Source organism: Dendronephthya gigantea, unplaced genomic scaffold (genome assembly GCF_004324835.1).
Source record: "Dendronephthya gigantea isolate DGI-Jeju-01 unplaced genomic scaffold, DenGig_1.0 000041F, whole genome shotgun sequence".
NCBI classification, from domain to species: domain Eukaryota; kingdom Metazoa; phylum Cnidaria; class Anthozoa; order Malacalcyonacea; family Nephtheidae; genus Dendronephthya; species Dendronephthya gigantea.
Genome location: NW_021163051.1, coordinates 1,570,395 through 1,593,058, shown reverse-complemented (window position 1 = coordinate 1,593,058; position 22,664 = coordinate 1,570,395). Strand labels below are relative to the sequence as shown.

The window sequence follows — 22,664 nt, the reverse complement described above, 5'->3', positions numbered from 1 at the left end:
CAATAACTGCACGACCTTGTCTTTGCCAGTTATCTTAGTCGCTTCGACGTAATCTTGCCACCGTGTTTGAAAATATGTCCATTCCTCACTAGATCCAGCCGTGGAAATTGTTGGTCTTCTAACCTTCTCGACTTTGGCTGTGGCCTGTGGGGTTGGTGGTGTGGTTTGTGTGTTGTTATGGGTGCCCGATGAGTGTATTTGTAATAACACTGCTGCGAGCTGGCCCTCTGCTTCTTCTGTCTTGTACTCGCAACTTGGGTGTGGGCATCTGTATCTCGGCATGTTGCGTATTTCCTTATGTCGACTTTTGGTGTATGGTATGGGCTCATTATTGTTTAGCGCTGTTCGTTATGATGTTATTGTTTAGCGCTTAAATGGCGCCAAAAGCTAGTTTGTGGTGAGGGGGAATTTGCGCTTGTCTTGCTGACTTATTGTATTACCCTGGTTGCACCGAATTGTGTGGGTGTCCCTGAGGTGTCACTCATTGCCTGGGTTGTCAGATTTTCCTTGAACCAGTGAATTCTTCGTCTCAGGTAGTAGGTTTCTCTTTCTCGGCTCTCGCTTGTTTGCTGTGATTGCCGTGTTTCTCGGGGCTTCCGAGGCCCCTTTTTCTCTTGTTTTGTTATCGCTTGGCCTTCTTGGTGGGCTCTTAGGTGTCAAGATTGTTTTCCATCATAAATAAGACTGAATCTATTTCACGAAGCGATCACTTTATTGATGATAGTTCGGACTATTACAAGTACATCATTCGTTAACGAATGATGGAAAACAATGAAGGTTAGAGCCCAGGCTCTATACGTATAACACTATGCTCTAATAATTATATACTGTATAATATCTATATATGTATATATCTATATATGTATTATCTATCTATCTATATATATATATATATATATATATATATATATATATATATTTATGTATTGGCTACAGCATTTTAACAATACTTTTGAGGGAAAACGATTGAAACCAATATTCATAATCTATAAGCTGTATATAATATGCGAAAAAATCTGAAAAATACAAGATAATCACATTTATTTTTTGTGAAAAAAGCTACAAATATATATATAGTTTTATGTATAGCTATATATACACCTACCTAGACATTCGAAAGCGGGCACAACGAAATAGAATTTTTAAAGAACCACTCGGCCACAAAGTGACTCACTTTTAAATGGTTTTGAATAATAAGGATTAAAGCCTTAAAAGTAAATGTTGATAAATATGATTACAAATATGGAAATAGAGCTTGACATATGCGATAACATTATAGGACCGGACTGGTTCTGGGTTTATGTAAATTATCATCATCATTTGCATGGCTGGCCCCTCTGTCCTTAACATACGGCAATCACAGCTAATTGAGAAAAAAATGGAGTATAATCTATACCTCAGGTATCAACACATCATACACCAATTGTTCAAAAATGTACGACTCATTCTTATACATCAAAGAGAGTTCCATGTCCTTCCGCATATATTTACATGTTGAATGTTAAGATAACTCTGATGCCTATAGCTTAAAGTTACTAAATACTCATGCCTTCCTCTTCAAACGAACCACGATAAAAACTGTCCTTTTTGATCGATTGGGAGTTTCGTTCCTGTTGAAACATCAAATATCTTTGCGAGGCGTACTGCCCAAGAAGGATTTGTTTCACAACACCCTAAATATAGCGCGTACTGCCCACCTCAAAAATGAATGTGAAACATATAGGTATGATTTCTGCCGGAGGACCGATAGTTTTTCTCAACTGCTTCTGGCTTGAATTTGACTTTTGTATGATTCCACTTGAAATTAAGAACCTTTTGAACCTTTATACAGAATTTCTGCATCGAGTGAAGTGCCACAAAATTGTAATAGCCTTATATTGGTAATACATCAAATGCACATGCATGCAGTACACGGTTAGCTACAAATTATTTTATATCACAAACCTAACTGCTAGGAAATCCACATTGCATCCACATGACTTCCACTCGTGCTGACATTGCTGATCCACAGAACCTAAGACACACTCAGGATGAAAACACTGCAAACAGTATGAACACTTTATTAAATTCTCATCACCGCCACGTTGAAGTTGACAGAATCTATAAGCATTGCACGTGTTTTCACAGTTGAATTCTATAAAATATAAAATGACCGCATGTATATGTACGTGCATTTATGTACATCGCTTCGTCGAATGTATGCGTGACCATGGAAGTTAAATAACGCGTATTTGACACGTTGATATTTATACAGATGAACGCCGCATATGTTTAGCCTACCGTCGTCTCGTGTTTTGATGAGTGGCACAAGTGGTTAGCTGTATCGGGCACACTATTCCCTTGCGTTCCACTCAAATCGACCCAAAGAATATGGATTTCTCGGTCCCAAAGACGAGCTCCTACATTGTGGTCGTATATATCATGACCGGGGATGCGACAATGCATGCAAATCCGCGTCTCAAGTGAATCTGCAAGCCAAGCTACTTGTAATATACCTGGAACAATATAAACGTTAAGACTTGCCCACGAATATTTTAAGAACTCCAAAATTACGCTTACCGGAATAATTTCCATCAATTGCGGTGGCCTTTACCTCCTCCATATATACAACTTGAAAGAAGGTACGTTCATCAGACAATTCCTGAATGGAAACCTTTCGCAAAGTGTCCTCCGTTGTGACAGTGTGAGCAAGATTTTGAAGCTGGCCAGGCTGGCAAAATTTCTTACACATCTGCAAGAAACAATGCCACTGCCTGAAGAGCATTCACATACATAGAGAGGTTTCTAGCTTTAGCTGGATGAAAACTGTTAAATTCATGCACATTGCCACAATGTTTACATCAGCACTGCAGTGTTTACATTTTATATGTTCAAATGCTTTGCTAAATAATGGTAGGTTCAGCCAGTGGTGAAAAAAATAAATGGTAAAAATGTTACTCATGACATGTTATAATGTATATATATTATTGCAATACCCTTTCTACGAATCCATTCATTTTTGTGGCACCGTTCACAGTCGCATATAAGCGAAGTAGATTAGCCAGGTTTGAGGACTGGTTAAGGGAATCTCCCAGAGTTATTGCCATTGCAACAGCATGAAAGAGGCAATTGCCATCACTCTTCACTTTTCCCGGCTCCAAGTGCTGATCGAGTAATTCTTGCGGAACTTGGTTTTGTAAACTACAAAAGGTAAATATTTACAAACTAGTTGACCTTAAATGTTTTTAATGCCATTCCGTACTGAAGAAAACCAAAGTAATTGAATTACAATAAAATCATTACATTTTATAACATAGCTACATATACTGCGGTGTCTAATGAGAACTGAGCCTATCGCGGGATGCAGTACGCATACCCCAGACTCCCACTTTAGTAGTGGCAAAGAAGTGATTTACACATTGTCAATGTAAGTCGAAAAAAATATACGTACTTTAACAAAATGTTATGAAAAATAAATTACTAACCATTTATGGACAACGTCTTTTGTGATAAATCCAATATGACAAATTGCCAGGGGGCGCAGATGTGGGCTGATTATGTTACATATATCCAAAAATCCTTCCCAAGTCGATTGAGTCTTCAGGCAGTTTAGTAGCCCCAATGTGCTAGAGGGATCTTTACTTGTAGAAGCATGCTTAAAAAAAAGTTTGTTAGTAACAAGGTGACAAATACCATATCCACAAGCCAATGTTTGTCAATATCATGTTTGCATTCTTGGCACTAACCAGCTTTTATCTGTAATTCTTTTCTTTGTATTGTGCTAAGAGGACTATGGATTCCAATTTCCATCACGTCAACATCTTCCTTTGCACCAGCAATTTCTGATGGACCTCCTTCCACACACTCTTGGTTGCCAAGTGGACCACCACCACCAAATCCTCGACTACCATTATTAAAGTCAGCACAACCATCACCATCATCACTACCTCTTCTATCATCACCATCATAATTATCATCACCATCATCACTACCTCTTCTATCATCACCATCATAATTATCATCACCATCATCACCACCTCTTTTATCATCACCATAATTATTATCATCACCAGCATCACCTCCTCTATTATCATCATCACTACCACCACCATCACTTTGACCACTCTCTGAACCACTTTCAACTCTATGAATATTCCTACTACTACTACTGATGCAACAATAATCATTATTAAATGCTTCCATTATTTTGACTAACTCATCAAAATGCGGCTTGTCTTTTCCCCAGTTCGCATTCCTGTATGCAACATCTTCTGGCCACCATGATGGCTTCATGGTTGGATCATTCCACTTAGATGTTTTCCGTCCTTAATAAAATTAAGACAACATAACTTGAATACCAATAGGTTGAATTATTAAACCTGGATAAATATATGACACACCATCCAACTTAATGGCTAATGGCACCATTTTCCTTAATGCAGGCACAGTGAACTCCTCATAGTTGGTTTCTTCTCCAACAGGGAAATCGACATCTTTTTTCTGTGGCTTTTCTGCTTTTTCTAAATCATTAAGGTGAAGATAAACAAGACAGGCTTACACGAAATGAATTTACATAGCCATACAGATTTCATTAATTTTATACGGAAAGTTTTACAACAAATTAATATATACAAATTAATACTATCCTAAGAGAGACAAATTTATGGAAAATGTAAAAAGAGGAAAGATAATTTATGGAAAATGTAAATATGATTAATTCACCTATACAGGGAAGTAATGGGCACAGTTGCAAGGTCCATTTATATAGATCCTTATTATTGTTATTATTATTATTATTATTATTGTTATTATAACATATTCATGTATTAATATTTGTGTGTCTGCATGAAAGCATAATTTTGTCCCTAGTTTATGTCTGTATGTGTTTTGGTACACCATATTGCTATAATATAATGTGGAACATGTCAGGAAAATGGCTAATTAAATGGCATGGCACAGTGAATTAACTGTACTCCTCTCAACCAATTAGCATCAAGTAATTTTAGCAATTTTCATGCAAATTATATATTTATATTAAATCTTTTAGTGATCAAGGTACTGAAAATGTATCCTTATTATACTGTACAGTATTAATTACCTTGGTTTTTGTTCACTTTATTAATGCAGTGTCTGACAAATTCTTGCTGGACAATTGGACTTTTGGCAAATCTGTCAAGGCCTTTTGAACCTACAACATGAGTTATTGTATATATGTAAGAAACATATAACTAGAGGAAAATGTGTTTAATAAATGATTCCATAGCTAAACATGTTATTTGTACCTATACCACATAATTACACCTAGGCATTAAAACAGGATTCTATTATCTGATTTACAAGTATATTATCCATTTCAAATAAACCAGTATATGCAATATAGTGCTTATACCTGGGTGAAGGAAAACAATTAAGTCAACAATGAAGGCAAAAATTTATAAAAAAAATGTACATTGTACAAGTTTGAACGTACAATCATACGTAGAGTTAAAAGTAGAACTGGTATCTTTGTTCTAGTATGCCATTCTTTAACCTTTACCCCAAAAAAATATATATAAAATATTGATAATTTAAATATATATATATATATATATATATATTTTACAGGACATGGGCTACAATGCAATAATGGAAATGTAATCATAATTACCAAACGACTCATGCGCTTCTGGAAGTCCCTGTCAATGCGAGTCCTTCTTTTGGGATTTGGTTCATACGCCACCTATGTGTATTATTATTACTATTATCATCATCATCATCATCATCATCATCATTATTATTATAAACATTGATGGCACAAGCTTATTCTTTTTGGGATGCCTATGGATATTAATATAACTACCTTCTTCCCTTTACGATTTCGCAGATCTCCACTGCAAGTCGGTATAACCCCAGCTTCGTGACTCTGTGTATAACAGCATATTAAAACAGCATAAATTCAAACGCTTTTTAGTTAAATACAAAGCCTAGTCGAGTTACATTAACGATTTGGCCACAGTATAATCGATTATACAATATGTTTTTCATTTTCCCTCCTTGCCTTATCTGCTTATGCAAATTTATTCAAATGAACTAGACATAAAACAACCAGAAATACCCACCGTCGTTGCCATGTTGTTCTACTTGAGCCGAAATATGACGGAATGCCGAGAGCATGGACATGCGCAATCCATGGTTGTTTTCCGTGGTTGAAAACGGCATTTTAGCCACGGATATACCTCGTTTCTCCAGCAAATACAGGGTATTGCCAAAACTTTAAATTATCTTAGGGCATGCTGGACAAACATTTTCTCCATTGCGTTCAGGACATATATCCTTCAGTTCACGTAAGTGAAACCTAAAATGTTTATTTAATAAGTGCAAAACTAATTAAATAATTACTAATTGGGATCCCCTAATAAGTAACATTGTATGGTTTAATACATTGTAATACACCTTTGCATTCATTCTAAAACAAGACAAAGTTTATTTAGCGTAATAAATGCATGAACAGGCCTGGAAATATAAAAATATATAGCGAGCTTATTGCCAGAGGTGGTAATTAATTATCTCCAAATACAATATTTATAGGACAGAGAATTAAAAAACAAATATTCGAGAAATTTATAAACAACAAATAATTAATAAATTAAACGAGACTTACCTGGAAGTTGAAGTTTGATTCATATTGCTTGGTGAATTATTTTTATTTTCAAGGAGAATGGTGTCTCATTTGAGTCTATTTGACTTGAAACAATATTTTGTCTAAATAGTAGGATTGCAACAATTTATTGGCTGGCAATGCATACATTATTTGTTGAAAAATGGGTGTATTTTTGAGATATATTACACAAAAACAACAGTCTACCATATATTTCAGAAATTTACCCCTAATTTTCCAATATTTCTACCAACATACATCATTTTTTGAAAAATGGGGTGTGTTCTCACGATATAATACATATAAACAACATTGGTACCATATATTTCCAAAATTTACCCCTGATTTTCCAACATTTCTACAAAAGTTTTTTTTTTAAAACATGGGGTGTATTTTCACAATATATTACACAAAAATAACATTCCTACCAAAAATTTACGAAATTTAACCCCAGAAGTAAAAATTTAACATCATTGTGTTTCAACCTGTTTAAAAAAGGGCCCATTAGAACTAACAGATATTAACTACTATTATACTAACAGAAACTCAGTGTTGATTATTCCAAAAATAAATTTACAAGTTAAAGTGAGGAGCTTATTTATTTAATCAATTTCTTGTGCAGGGAAAAGATAGGTTCTAGGCCACTCGTAAATCTGTCCAGCTACTACTCTATTCTCCCCATTTCTGGGATTCCATCATTACGAGGGTGTTACGTTTACATCACTGTGTAACCACAAAATGTTGTACTTGTCTAAAGAAGCTTCCATGGTGAAATTTCTTGTGTTTGTGAGTAACGGTCGCGTGCGTCATTCAAAGGTAAAAAATAACGAACTGCCTGATTCATTAAAGTTGCTTGTTGGATGCCGTTTAGTACTTTATGCAAGTTATTCAATTTTAATTATTTGGTTATCTGGCGATGTGGAAAGAAACCCTGGACCTAGAGACGTGCAGAACATGTTAAAATGTCTTGCCTTGAACGCACAAAGCTTGTTAAACATTCATCATACATCAGACTTTGCAACCGTGAGTAACTTAGATTGTTTTCAATGTTTTTCAAAATTTTCACAACGTCATGAGAAACGATAGAGATAGAGGACGTCAAGGTGTTAATGTCAGTGTTAATCAAATTTGGTTAAATCAATTTGAAAAGTACATGAAAGATATATGTAACAAGTATCAGAACGTTGTTCTCTCAGGAGATTTTAATATGCCACACGTATGTTGGAAAGACGATCAAAGCATTGTAATGGGATCTCATGAACTTGCTTTCACGGAGATCCTCAAAGATTTCTTTCTAACTCAAATAGACACGACACCAAGAAGAAATAGCAATATTCTGGATCTCATTATCACCAGTATACCTGACATGGTCAAGATGCAAGAAATTGTCTCACCGAAAGAAGATACGCAGGTCTATCTACGATTATCGTCGTGGTGATCTGGATGCTCTGCACCATTCCATTGACAATATCGTAAAATAATATCTTTTTAGTTTAATAACTGCTGATGGTGACATTGATAGTGATTAGTGATGCTGGAAAGATGCATTTCTTAATGCGGTTAATAAACATATTCCATTCAAATCTTTCCATAACCGTCACCAAGTTCCATGGATCAACAAAGATATACTACACAAAATTAAAAAGAAAAACAATATTCGGAAACGTCTTAAAAGATCACCAACAGAACATTTGTTAAACAGATACAAGTCTGTGCGAACCTTGGTCAAGCAGATGATGAAGGAAAGTAGATTAGCTTACATCCACTCTCTTTGTAACGATAGGACAACCAACTCAAAACGCTTCTGGTCACACTTCTTGCCAAGTCAATTCCACTCAACATGGCTTTGTTGCAGGTAAATTGTGTGACACAGCTTATAGAAGTGCTGGATTATATCGGAAGCCTGATCAACCATGGCAAACAAATTGATGTTATGTACCTTGACATGTCTAAGGCTTTCGACAAGGTTAGACACAGCCGTCTCATTAATGTCACCTCTGGTGTGCCTCAGGGGTCTATTCTGGGACCACTACTGTTCATCCTCTATGCCAACAATCTCTCTGACTCAGTCTGTAAGTCAAAACTAGCTTCCTTTGCAGACGACACCAAACTCTTCAAGGAAATTAACAAATTAACTGATGGCATTGAGTTACAAACTGACCTATCAAATTTTGAAATAGCCTCTACCAATGCAGCTCATCAACTTAATGTTGAAAAATGCTCGACGGTCACCATCACGAGGAAACGTAACAACTCCACCATGACTATCATCTATATGACAGCGTAGTGCAGCACTCAGAATGTGAAAGACCTGGGGGTCTGGATCAACAGAAAGTTGACTTGGTCAAACCACATAGCGATTGTGGGTAATAAAGCAAACGAACTGCTAGGTTACATCAGGCAGGCAACTAGGAACCTGACGCCAATATCTTTCAGACGTGCATTGTACATAGTTCATTGCGTGTGGGCTCCACAGCAGATCGACCACATTTCCTACCTGATCATATAACATCAAACATTTCTACTTTCAACATGTTCAAGAAAAATCTCTTCAACTACTATGTGACAGCGCTTCAGAATACTTACGACCCAGAAAACCCATGAACATGGAAAAGCATCTGCTTGAAATGCAATACCGCTCGAAACATTTCCACAGCACCGACATGTTGCTTTTAACTTTAACTTTAGATCACATTAATTTACGAATTATCCGTCCGTTCACATTATTTTACCATTTATCCGTCCGTCAAACCGTCCGTCTGTGCGGGACCACTGTAATTGGCTAACGCTGTTGTGGCTACCTAGCCATCATCATTGCATGTATTGTGTATATGTTTTTTTGTCTTTTTTATGTATTTTTATATTAGTATGATGTGCCAAATGTAAATAAATAAATAAAACATTGGGAATCTGTAGATTCATGACACCAAGTGGTTGTTGCTGTCGCCATTGCTGCTGTTGTTGCAGTTGTTGCTGTTGTTGCGATTGCTGCTGCTGTTGTTGTGGTTGCTGTTGTTGCGGCTCTTGTTGTGGTTGCTGTTGTTGCGGTTGCTGCTGTTGTTGTTGTTTTTGAGGACTTGCCTCTGTTTCTTTGCTTGAAGATTCAGAATCTAACATGTTGGAATGCTAAAAACTATTTTCCCGCAATTTTTAGAGTTTGCGGAAATGTTTGCTCATTTATGGAATTTTTACCGCTGAGTCTAAGGAATATTTGGCATGACGTTCTGAGAGCCCTGCTTCTGATGATTCCGATGGATCGGAATTGAAAAATATGCATCTTTTAGGTCTATAGAGCCAATATAACAATATGGCTTCATGAGTTGTGTGCGTGTATGGTTCGAATCCATTTCAAAATGGTTACAGTTCACCCATTTATTGAAGACTTTAAGTTTAGAGTACGGAAAAGTTCCGTCTTTTTTCTCACGAAGAAAGACAGTCGAAATAAACTGCTCAGGTTCATCTGAGCTTTCAACAATGATACCTTTCTTTAAAAAGGTAGCTATTTGTAGGTCCATGTTAGTGGTTTCAAGTAGAGGAGTATTTAAGTGGTCTAGGCACTGTAAATTTATTGTAAAAACATTTTATGATAATGGTTCGACAAGCAGTTCAAGGCATCCTTTGACGCTGTCAAACTTGCATAGACAGAAACAGAGGACATGTTGAAGGCATAAGACCCTAAACTCGTTGGATTTATGTAAATTTTGCTACATTACAGTTTGTCGATTTAATTAAATTTGCTTTTTTTTTGTCTGGAGGTCTCACTTTGAATTTCCATTATCGGAAATATTTTATTTCGCGCAACAATTTTTAAAAGACGATAACTTAGCTAGTTTTGGTCGTGTCCATATAAAAACGGTATAATCAATTGATGCCAATATTTAATATAATTGTATAACAACAATTAGCTAATTATAAAAATGTGAAAATGGGCTACAAAAATTTAAAGTCTGGACATCAGTTTTTGAAATACATTTTGACACGCCTGCCATAAAATGGTCGAGAATAAAGAAGAAATGGCCTCATCTGTGTGACATCCCCTTTGAGATATTTCAAAATGCAGACGGATTGACATAATGATTGGAAGCAACCACCCCCTGTTCCACCCCGTCTGACCAATTTGGGGTGGGTGTGTTTCGGGCCTATGTTGGTGCAAGAGTTCTGACAAGATAGACACACTTTACTATGACATTTCGTTCTCAACATAACACCTCTGATCAAGAACCCCCACCCGTTGATATTTTGCACCAATTCTGGGAATTGGAATCCATCGGCATAAAGGAACAGGGAGACCAACCCATGACCACAGAAGATAAAGCTGCTGTAAAGCAAGTGTCTGAAACGTTGAGGTTTAAAGATGGATGGTACGAGCTTGGTATGCCATAGAAGGACGGGGAGCCTAAAGCCCGGCGCACACTAGAGCTTGCTTCTCAGCCAAATGTCATTCGTGGCAGCGTGCTTAAGCAGGAAGCTCCAGTGTGCGGTGAAGTTTTTTGAGTTTTTGTTCACTCGTGGCGCCTGGAACAAATATTCAACATGTTGAATATTTTTTGGCACGAATAACGCTTGCCTCCGTGTGTGCGCTGAATTGAAGGAGCAAGCTCGCAACAACTGAATAATGCGCATGCGTATCAGCGACAGTAAACGAAAACAAAATGGAGGAAATAGCAAGAGATTCCGAAGAAGAGGAATTCGAAGAAATGTTGCTTTTTTTGTTGCTTATGCGACGACGTCTTTTACGAGCTGCAAATCGGCAGACATGGTCAAGGCGCTGGATATTGCGGAGAGAAACACAAGGGGCGCATGCAAATCTAATTCGTGAGTTAAATGCTGAAGATCCAGAACGATTCCGGCAATACCATCGCTTGAATAGAGAAGCATTCAATGAAATCTTGGGAATGGTTTGCCCATTCATCTCAAAAAAAGATACCCATTTGCGAAGTGCACTAAAGCCGTCTGAGCGCCTATCGGTAACTCTGCGATTTCTTGCAACAGGTTTGTTTTTTATCCCTTATTTTCGGTGGTTTTGTAATTATAATAACTAAAAATTTTCTGTTCTTTAAGTATATCGAATTGTAAACTTAGATCTCAAATTTATTATTTCAAAATGCGATGATTTTAAACTAATGAACTACAAGGAAATATTCCTTTCCAAAAGCTCCTAAAAGTAATTTTAATGAAGTGACAGAACTTTATCAAATGATTATGATTCATTGCTTTCTTAACGGACTCAACCTGTCACCTTATATTTTAGGTGAGACTTTTAGGAGTCTGTCATTTCAGTACCGAATAGGGGAAAGAACTATTTCATCAATTGTTGAAGAAACTTGCAAAGCATTGTACATAGCACTAAAAGAAATTTATTTAAAGGTTTGTAATATGAATTTTCTTTTAACACAACATTAATGCATGATTAAGATAAAGGCATCCTATTGTAAATAGTATAAAATAGATGTTTCTTTTAATAGTTTCCAATATCCATTGCAGTTTTTTTCCACTTGCTACTTAGCTGGAGTAAAGTTGTTGCATGCTTTAGTGCCTATCTTCTGGGGTGTGGCCACCTTGTGTATTTTGCAAACTCCATATACCTGTACGAGCATTGAAGTTGTGACCTGCAGAGTCATTCTGGGGTGAAGAATGTGGTTGCTGAGCATTGAATGGAGAATATGTGCTCACAGCTTGATTGTTCATTCCTGCCAGGCTATATTGTGTATTTTCTGTGTGGAAAAAATGTGGCTGTGGTTGTATAGGTGGAATAGATCTGTATGGGTTTTCTTGAGCAAGTGTGCCAGTTTGTGCTTGGAACAGGATTTGGCTTATTTTATGTTCAGCTAGGTGTCGAACTCCAGTGTCAAGCGTAGACAATGTCTGTGCTACATATTGACAAAATGGTTCAACAGGATTAGTAGCTGGTTTGTTTGACTTCTGTGTCTTCGACTTTCTTTCAGCAAGAGACTGTGCCAGTTCTTGTATTATCTTAAATTCCTCTTCAGCTTGCCTTTTTCTATTGGGTTTCATTTTCAATGGCTCTTTTGTCGATCTTGGAATTTCATCCAGGTCGTTGTCAAATAATTCACTTAACCTTCCATCTCCTACATGTCTTCCAGGAAATTCAGTATTTAAATTAAACTACCACATTGTTGGGGATGATGCCTTCCCTATGTCAAAGAATCTCATGAAACCTTACCCACATCGCAACTTAGAACAAGAGAAGCGTATATTTAACTACAGATTATCACGTGCAAGGAGAGTGGTTGAGAACGCCTTCGGAATTCTAGCTCACAGATGGAGAGTTTTTCTGACTACAATTAAAATGTGCCCAGATAAGTTGACATATGTCCTTTTTGCCGCTTGCTGTCTACACAACTACCTAGTGGAAAAAAACAAATCAACATACACAGCGGCTGCTGACTTAGAGAATGCTGATCATACAATTTCTGAAGGAATGTGGAGAAATGACCAAAGACTTACTGGTTTGCAAAGCAATCCTAATCACAACCCACCTAGAAGTGCCAAGGATCAGCGTGAAATCCTAACTACATACTTTAACAATCATGGATCTGTCCCATGGCTAGCCTGCGTTGCCAGCCGGCTAAACACGGTTATATCCGTCTGCGCATTAGCGAACAAATTCATGTTCCAGTACCAGGAAATGAGTACTGACTCCTGATTGGCTCGCTTTTGTGATAGTTATAACATCGTTTCTGATTGGTTACTGAAGCAGTAAACAATATCAGCCTGCCCGCAGGCTTCAGGAAGAATAGAACCATATTGGTAAAAGACTGTAAAAGACTACTTATTCATGAATTATTCATGTGTATTATGTTCTCAAGATATAGTTAAACACACGGAAAGATATTTTATAGAAGGAAAAGGAAAATTCGATGTGAAAGAAGCGTTAAGAAATCTCCCTTTCACTGTCCCGGTGAAAAGTTCTGTGAAGTATATTTGTAAGCATTGTCTCGCGAAACTGAAAAAACGCAAAAGTTTGAAAGAACAGTTGTCTGAAATCGATAAGGCAATTCAAAATGCCTGCAAGATCGACGAGACACCGTCCGAAACGAAGAGACGAAGTGAGGATAACAAATCTCAAGTTGCTGGCGAAGCCTCCCCGACGAAACGACAGCGTATATTTGTGCCCACAACATCCACACCAGTAAAAGAAAACACGCCAAATTCTGGGTTAAATACTCGTCTCGAAATTCCTGCCTCGCCCGTAGTTTTTCAGCAAAAAAAGGGAGAAGTCGATGTGACTGTAAAGATAAACTGGCCGTCCAAAACTGCTGAGCGAAAACTCCCCTCTGAACTTGAGTCACTTGGCAAGATGCTGTTAAGGGGTACATACAAACAAATAGCTAATGCGGCGTGGAAAAGCTCTGATCTAAAAAGAGAACTTAAGCAACTAATGGTGAAAGAAATTGAAAATGAGGTGACTAAACTTTGTTCAAAGAAAACCCCATCCTGTCTCAGAGCAACAGAAAGCAAAGCATGCTGTCATTTTCCATGGAAAATCTGTCAAATGAGATAAAAGACAGAGCACCACTTTTTCATTCTGTTCTTGCAGCAGCAAGTATTAACAAGAGAAGTAAATCAACCAAAGATAAACCAGATTTTGCAGCTGTAGCAATGGCAGCTTCGATATGTTTAAAGAACAGGTCAAGATATATGACTGCCGTTCAGCTTTTGTTGACCATATTTCTTTATCATTCTAACTGGATGGTAAGTGCTAACAAATAATGCAACTCACACAAAGTATCCTTTGTTGCTCTATCAAAGCTCTATAGCTTTACCGGATGTAAGGGTGGGGGAGGGGCGGGAGTTGATTTTGGTCACATGTTTTTTCTCATCATAATGTGCATAGGATGGTTAATTATTAACCTCAATGCATTAAAAGGGATATTTCAAGTAATATCTAATTTATGAATTTTAGAATACACTTGCCCGGCTATGTCCACTGAAAATCACAACCAGTCATACTTATGTATATAAGAAGTTGGACGAGTTTGGAAAAGATTACAACAAGGACATCTTACATTCGGTGAAAGAACAAGGGGAGTTTATGGAACAACGAGCAGCCCAAATAAACCCAGATGCACATGGTCAACAGAATAACAGGTGTTTTACTCAAGATGTTGGAAGAAAACTTGTGTTTGACAACATTGACTATCACCAAGAGGTTCACCGTATGACAGAGGACCACCAAAATGTAGACAAGCACTGTGTAACAGTAATGGCAATTGAAAACCGTGTTTCAGGGAATCACCTTGGTGAAGAGCAGCCTAAGGATGGGATTCTTAAACTTCAGAATGGTAAATGTCTCCCATCTTGTCGTGATAATCAAAAGCAACGTGATAACTATATTGCTCTGGTGGGACGTGTTATTTCTACCAATATAAAAAGTTTGGAATTCTTATCAGATGCTGCTGTTCATCATATTCCCCATATGTACACAAAAGAAATGTGTATGAAATCAGATTTGGTAAGTTATGGAAAAACACACTTGCAAGTTATTATTAATTTTATTGAATATATGATAAATTATGACGAAGCAATTGTAGTCGAATACCTTGTCATTTTTGAAGCTGTGTTTGAAGAAAGCGGCTACTGGCTATGAGTACTGATATTTAATAATCATTAAATACCTGGCTACATGGCTACACCTGGTTTAATTAAGATATTCGAGAACGAGGCATTACAATGATGATGTAATGCTAAATGTAGGTCTATTTTTTTCACTGGCTACTGGCTACAGGTTTAATTAAGCTGATAGTTGATATATCTTAATTAAACCTGTAGCCAGTAGCCAGTGAAATAATAATTTATAGCTGCTATACATTTAACATTACATCATTATTGTATAACCTCGTTCTCAAATATCTTAATTAAACCTGTAGCCAGTAGCCAGCATTGTGGTGGCTATGAGTAGCGGCTGTGACTAGTGAAAGGGTATTCTGCAGTTTAGCCAATTATGATAAATATGAAAATAGATAAATTATCTGCCCTAAACAGAAGCCAACACCATGAGACTGCTTATATTTACTTATTTTTTTATAGACATTTCTTGGTATGTTGCATGATAATGAAAATGACTCAGACGGAATACTAGCTATCCTGAAGTCTCTTCAAAAGTATGTTCCATGTTATGGTGAAGACAAAGATAAGCAATATGCTGGACAAGGGGTCGTTGGTGACCAATTAAGTGTTGAGCGTGGGGTGAATGGGCTTAGCTCAGTTGCAAATGGATTTACGCCAGATGAAAGAATTGAAGGCTTGCACTTTGAGATTGCAGATTGGCATGCTGGGAACAAATTTTTGGAGGTAAACGACTTTGTGGTAAAATTAAAGCATATAATACACTTTCATTGAGTCCAGAACAAGGTTACCATAATTGTATTTAAATGAAAATATCTTACATCATTACAGTGTACCATGCCAAATTCTGTTTTATTAGGTGGCTTTCTCTCAACTATACAATGTTGCATCAGCTGGCGATAAGTGTACCATGTTTAGCGACAGAAACCTGGTGAATAGGCGAAATGTAAAGCAAGATGTGACTGCAGCAGCCAATGCTTGTAGAAGATTTTTTGTCATTGAAGTGGAAGCTCGAATCATTGCTGCAGCTATGCATCTTTTAGGAATGCAGAAGATTGATGAAGAGCCAAGCAAACACAAGTTTTCAACAACTGCAAGTGCAAGTTTACAAGAGAGAAAATCCTACTTGAATAACATTTCATCACTTGTCATTGATGAATTTGTTATTGATCAAAGGCGTAACAGTGATGTTGAAGAGTCAGTTAATTCAATCCAAGAAGATCTACAAACAGATATCCATGGCAGGTTCCCTTGCCGGGCTCCTGGCTGTACAAAAACATTTGCTCATGCTGGAAAGTTAAGAACAGACCACGAAGCTAAACACAATCCACCTGTGTCATTGCGAGACTCTAATGCACACATTCTAGAAGCAACATCTGTTCATGAGGATGATGATATGTTGTCATACCAGAGATCACTTCTTGACTATGGCATGCTCGTGTTGAACTTTTTCGACGCAATATCAGAAGGGGATGGTCAGAGAGTTGTTCGGTGTTGGAAATTTTTTTTAATGTACTTAAAACATCAAGGAGGGTCAGCCAAGTATTCACTGGAAGCACTGTATTTGATGTTTCAGATAAATGCTTTATTGAGCCCCAAGTGTACACATCATCTAATTTGGAACCGCTTTACCAAAAGCAAACCTGGAATCAGTGGAAATATTCCATTAGACCTGCAGTTGGAATTTTTAAACAAGTTGGTAAAAGAGGCTATAAAAAATCAAGGAGCAGGTGCGTCAGATAAATCCCTGGATAGAATCTGTCACTCACTGGGGGTAACCTCATCTTTGATGAAGACTTTTGACACCAACTTATCAGTTTTCAAAAGAGCAGGAAGACATGTTAAGACCTCAACTCAAGGGGATCTAAAGAAAATTGTCAATGAATTAGTAGTTAATAATGCCTTCACATGCACACCAGGACGGAGATACAGTGTTTTTAAACATGTTAAGCCAAGTTTGTTGAGTGGCTTTGATATGCATAAAATGTTTACATGGATAAACAATCATAAAAAATTCATGATTTTGAACAGAAAAGCGAGATGAAGTGTAAATAATGTTTAGTTTTTAATTAATGGGTTTGGGATCTTAAAAAATTGCTACTTGTATATTTTGTAAATAATTATATTCATATTGTTAATAACTGTTCAAAATACATATATTGTCAACAAAGTCATATTGAAATATTATTGTAAGAAGTATCAGTGTCCATGGTGGATTCAATAGCAACCAGATCTTGGCTATTTACAATTTCCAAACATGATGAATCATTTCTCAAAGCCTCCCATTCTGTAGTAAGAGTTTCCTCTTCATCTGAGTCTTCTAAATCATCAGGTATTTCTATTTCCATGTCACCAAAAATATCCTGTATAATTCTTAAGATTTCAACAGCATACTTATGTCGCCATATTTCAACAGATTTTAAAACATCATTCAAAGTAAATAGAGAATGGCAACTACCAAGTACTTGATTAATATGAAACATGTTAAATTCTAGTAACATATTTGGACATGTCACCATATTTTTAATGTTGTATTCTTTTAGCATCTCTCTCTGATAATTGATAAGCTTTTCCTTCAATAGTTTTTTGTCTTTCTTGGTCACAACTCTTGTCAACTTGCTTTTCTCCTGTTCATCAGTAGTATATAAATCAAGGTCACATTCTTGCTCAAGTTGTGGACTCCAAAGTTTCCTGCAAGAGGATGTGCCACACAAACAACTTTGCTGGCAGTTACTACAGCAGTTGTGCAGAAACTGAAAGTTTTTGTGGTCCACCTTGTACCCAAAATGAATCAATAGCTTTTCCCTCAAACATCCTTCGTGATTTAAATAATGTTTCATGTCATTATCACAGTGCACAGAGAGTAGGCCATTATATAGAAGCATGCATGTGCTTTGAACTCCATCTCGACCAGCTCGACCACACTCTTGAATATACGATTCTATACTTTTGGAGGGTCCAAAATGCACAACTCTTCTTACCTGCTTACAATTGACACCCATCCCAAAAGCAATTGATGATATTAGTACACGAATCACACCATTTTCATTTGACATTTGCTCAGAAACATGTTCCTTTACAGATTCTGGTGTGCCTGCATGGTACATGTCAACAACACGATTTCGATAATCTTTGCTACCATGATAAAGTTTTTCTTCAAGACACACTTCAAACAAACGAAATAGTATTGCACATTGTTTCCGTGTTTGACAGTATATTATAGTTCTGGGTGTATTTATTCCAAGCCTTTGACATTCTCCAAGAAGTGCACCAAATTGCTTTTCAATGGGGTAATTTTTATCAAGGTATTGTCTCGTGTATGAAATGTTCACTTTATCTGGACTCTGCTGTATCATAATTGTATCGCGAGATATATTAACTGCATCCAAAATTTTCTCTGTAGTAAGTTTTGATGCAGTTGCTGTTAGAACCATTATTTTGCATTCTTGTGGAATAAGTGATCTGAGTTCACCTAGACAACCATACCACTTTCGGAATGGGCATTTGCTTGAATTTGACAAACCCCTAAAATGGAAAAGGAGTGATGATAAATATTCATAAATACATAGTTGAATCAGCCACCCCACACACACACACACACACACACACACACACACACACTTTTAACGACTTGTCCGTAATCTCAAATAGTATTCTTTCATATTGAGCAGAAATGGTATACTATCTGTTGTAATCAATAAACATTGTTATTTGTCAAATTTAATAGGTCTTACTATGCCAAATAATTTTATGACACATGGGGTGACTGGTAAGATCGTCCTCGCATGCATTAGCTAACGTGTAGCTATGTAAGACTATGTGCCTGGCGAGTAATAAATAGATATTTTTAATATAATTATAAAGCATTCACATAACGTACCACTCAGTAATACAATGAGCCTCGTCCGATAGCTACACCAACCAGTTTTTCACGGAAATCAGCATCGTTGAAAATCTCCCTCCAAGTACTCGTTGACAACAAACATTCAGGAGAGCAATACACGATCAAAAAATACCCGTTTTTGACCTGTTGTATTGTTTCTTCATCGTATTCATCCCCAATAGCAATGGCAGGAACACCAAAAGTTGCTAAGTATTCTACTTGATCTTTCATTAGAGCTTTCAATGGCGAAATAACAACAACTACACTAGTGCCACGAGGCCTCGAGTACAGAATATCATACACGATAGGAATGCATTGAAATATTAACGATTTACCATACCCCGTCGGCAAATTTACAAAGACATTTCCCTTTTCAATAAAAGCTTTAACTGCAGATACTTGTTCTGGTAGGAGGTGATCGATGAGGAATTGTTTCTGAACAGATAAAAAGGCTTCTTTCCAAGCACGCTCCGGAAATGTAGCCATTTTGATTTTTAGGGTGCCAGCCCGTGTAATTTCCATAACCAATCAGAAACGATGTTATAACTATCACAAAAGCGAGCCAATCAGGAGTCAGTACTCATTTCCTGGTACTGGAACATGAATTTGTTCGCTAATGCGCAGACGGATATAACCGTGTTTAGCCGGCTGGCAACGCAGGCTATCCCATGGCAAGACAATATGATTGTACAATAAATGAAGCAACCTAAAATTAATTAATGTGTTTTGGAATGTTGTTTAAAACTGATTAGCTTGTCTGGCTAACATGTTTGAAATGTAAACTTTCTTTACCATGGCTAGTTACACACTAGTTACACAGGCTTTCAACTAATAATTCAATGAACTTATGTGATTGAATACTTATTTCTAAAATATACTTACTAAATCGACGTTTGAAATAGATGCTCGTGTTGCAACATGTGGAGCAAGAAATTGTAATTTTTCTAGCAACCAGGCAGCCCGTTTGGTAAGGGTTTTTCTGGCACTTCCACATGGTCCAGGCTTCTTGGCTTTTGTATAACTATTTCGTAATGCTTTTAATTTAGCTTTAACCCAGTCGACTGCAAAATGAATTAATATTAGGTATATACTAAAAATAGCACAATACAGTACAAAAGTATTATTATGCTGCAGGTGGAAATAGATTCCACCACCAGTAGCGTAGCTAGCCTGTCGATTTGTCCCGCTATGCTAATATTTGAGTGTTTATTGACTGTGAAAACAATAGATTTCTAAATACATGAATAATTATAATAACTCGCAATTTACATAGCGGGACAAAATCGTCAGGCTGGCTACGCTACTGTCCACCACTATTGCACAAGTAAACCAAAACATAAAATACTCCTTGATTTTCCAAAAGAGATACATAGTGTGTAGATGAGGTCATGAGGCAAAATCTTGACAAACATTAGCAAAGAAATTCAAATATGTATCGACTAATCGACTGTATCGTTAAAGCTTACCAGTTTTTTGCAATTTTTCGGCAATTTCTTGGAATGCCTTTTCTCTCTTATCTCGGTTTTTAAAGTCTGGAGATCTAACATCATATAGGCACGGATAATCGGGCCATATATCAGCAATTCTGTCCTCCAAAATAGCATCAGTCAGCAACTCACTTTGCCCCTCCATTTTGTTTTCGTTTACTGTCGCTGATACGCATGCGCATTATTCAGTTGTTGCGAGCTTGCTCCTTCAATTTAGCGCACACACGGAGGCAAGCGTTATTCGTGCCAAAAAATATTCAACATGTTGAATATTTGTTCCAGGCGCCACGAGTGAACAAAAACTCAAAAAACTTCACCGCACACTGGAGCTTCCTGCTTAAGCCCGCTGCCACGAATGACATTTGGCTGAGAAGCAAGCTCTAGTGTGCGCCGGGCTTAAGTTAGACAATAACTTTGAAGTTACCATGCATCGCCTTGAAGACCAAGAAAAGTCCCTGAAGAGGAAAGGTCCAGAGCTCATGCAGGCTTATAGCAAGATTTTCAAAGACTATTAAGAGAAAGGATATGTACGGGCGGTTCCCAAGACGGAGGCGTCAGATCAATGGTTTTTACTGCACTTTCCAGTGGTTTGACCCGACAAGAATACTACAAAAGTCCAAGTTGTGTTTGACGCAGCAATGAAGTATAACAGAAAGAGTTTGAATGACGCAATGCGATCAGGACCAAAGCTTCAGAGGGAGATCATTGACGTTCTAACCCGTTTTCGGGGAGCGCCCGTGGCACTTAGCAGCAATATTTCAGAGATGTTTCTGCAGGTGGGCATACAGGAGTCAGATAGAAAGTACCACAGATTCCTTTGGCGTGACTTTCATACAGCGCGCAAGCCGACAATCTACGAGTTTGAGAGATTGGTGTTTGAAAATACGGCATCTCTTTTTTGTTCACAGTACATCATTCAAAGTCATGCTAAAAAACACTCAACAGAATTCCCCAAAGCTGCTGATTCAGTGTTAAACTCAATGTATGTCGATGACCTACTCAACTCCTGTGAAACCATGGAGACAGCCCAAGATTTACAATGCCAACTTACGACCCTTCTCGGGCTTTCCTCTACGAAAATGAGCATCAAACGAAATAGCGGTTATTGAAAACATCCCTGAAAGTGAACGTCTTTCAACCTTAGACTTCAGCAAAGATGGTGGAACGAAAACGAAAGACCCTTGGTCAGCAAAGACCCTTGGCATGATGTGGGAGGCCAGGGATGACGTGTTTACCTTCCAGATCAAGTATCCTGAATCGGCTGAGCCCTTAATGAAATGCACCGTATTGAGTACCATCGCAGCAATTTACAACCTGCTTCAATTTCTCGCTCCATTTATTATTCGCGCTAAGATGTTAATGCAAGAAATGTGGTTGGCTGGACTAGATTGGGATAATTTCTTTCCAGATGACCTGGCGACAAAATGGTCAAAATGGGTGTCAGAATGACCGTTCTTGTCGCGTTTGGCTGTTCAATGTCTCCTTCGCCTTGCAAATCATGTCAGTGTTGATATGCATCTTTTCTCGGACGCTTCCAAAGATGCATTTGCTGCAGTGGCATATTTGGGAGTTTATATCAAGTTGACGATATAACTTCTTGTCTTATTGGGTCAAAGTGTCGTGTCGCTCCTGTGAAGTGTATGACCATATCTCGTCTTGAACTCATGGGTGCTGTATTGTCTTGTCGTCTAGCTCGAAACCTCCTAAAAGTGCTCGAAGTAGACAGGGTATTCTTTTGGATACATTCTGAAAATGTTTGGTATTGGGTGCACAACCAAAGCAAAGAGTTCAAACCATTCGTAGCAAACAGAATTGGAGAGATCCATCGCACCACAAATCCAGAGCAATGGCACCACATCCCAGGCACGAACAACACAGCTGATCTGGCTACAAGGAGAATGAAGACTTCTGAATTGCCTAAGTGCACCTTCTGGTTGGAGAGCCCAACATTTTTAAAACAGCCCGAGACTGCATGGCCTACACCCCCGAGCAGGAACCCAAACCAAGTTAATGACCACAAGAGACAGGCCTGTCAGACTCACACAACTAGCACAGGTGAAATTCTTGCCATCGATCCACAGTGTTTTTC

General features: G+C 37.6%; 3 protein-coding genes across 4 annotated transcripts; 1 reads left to right on the top strand and 2 right to left on the bottom strand.

The window, feature by feature from the left end:
• Positions 1-3,720: 3,720 nt before the first annotated feature.
• LOC114526795 (uncharacterized protein DDB_G0290685-like) lies at positions 3,721-4,272 on the bottom strand. Its single transcript, XM_028548314.1, has one exon. It carries the CDS (start codon positions 4,270-4,272, stop codon positions 3,721-3,723), a length of 552 nt encoding a protein of 183 aa, XP_028404115.1.
• Positions 4,273-13,316: 9,044 nt separating this feature from the next.
• LOC114526731 lies at positions 13,317-17,343 on the top strand. 2 transcript variants are annotated; one of them, XM_028548257.1, is made up of 5 exons: positions 13,317-14,042; positions 14,178-14,332; positions 14,544-15,092; positions 15,668-15,931; positions 16,065-17,343. In XM_028548257.1, exons 2-5 carry the CDS (start codon positions 14,240-14,242, stop codon positions 17,247-17,249), a joined length of 2,091 nt encoding a protein of 696 aa, XP_028404058.1. In that variant the 5' UTR covers positions 13,317-14,042; positions 14,178-14,239; the 3' UTR covers positions 17,250-17,343. The 2 variants fall into 2 exon arrangements, with proteins under 2 accessions (XP_028404058.1, XP_028404057.1); XM_028548256.1 differs by lacking the exon at positions 13,317-14,042 and having other exon boundaries at positions 14,100-14,332.
• On the bottom strand, positions 17,255-19,105 carry LOC114526732 (ATP-dependent DNA helicase Q-like 1). The gene is made up of 2 exons (XM_028548258.1): positions 19,086-19,105; positions 17,255-18,730 (listed from the first exon to the last, which is right to left on the bottom strand). Exon 2 carries the CDS (start codon positions 18,637-18,639, stop codon positions 17,377-17,379), a length of 1,263 nt encoding a protein of 420 aa, XP_028404059.1. The 5' UTR covers positions 18,640-18,730; positions 19,086-19,105; the 3' UTR covers positions 17,255-17,376.
• Between the last annotated feature and the right edge of the window lie 3,559 nt (positions 19,106-22,664).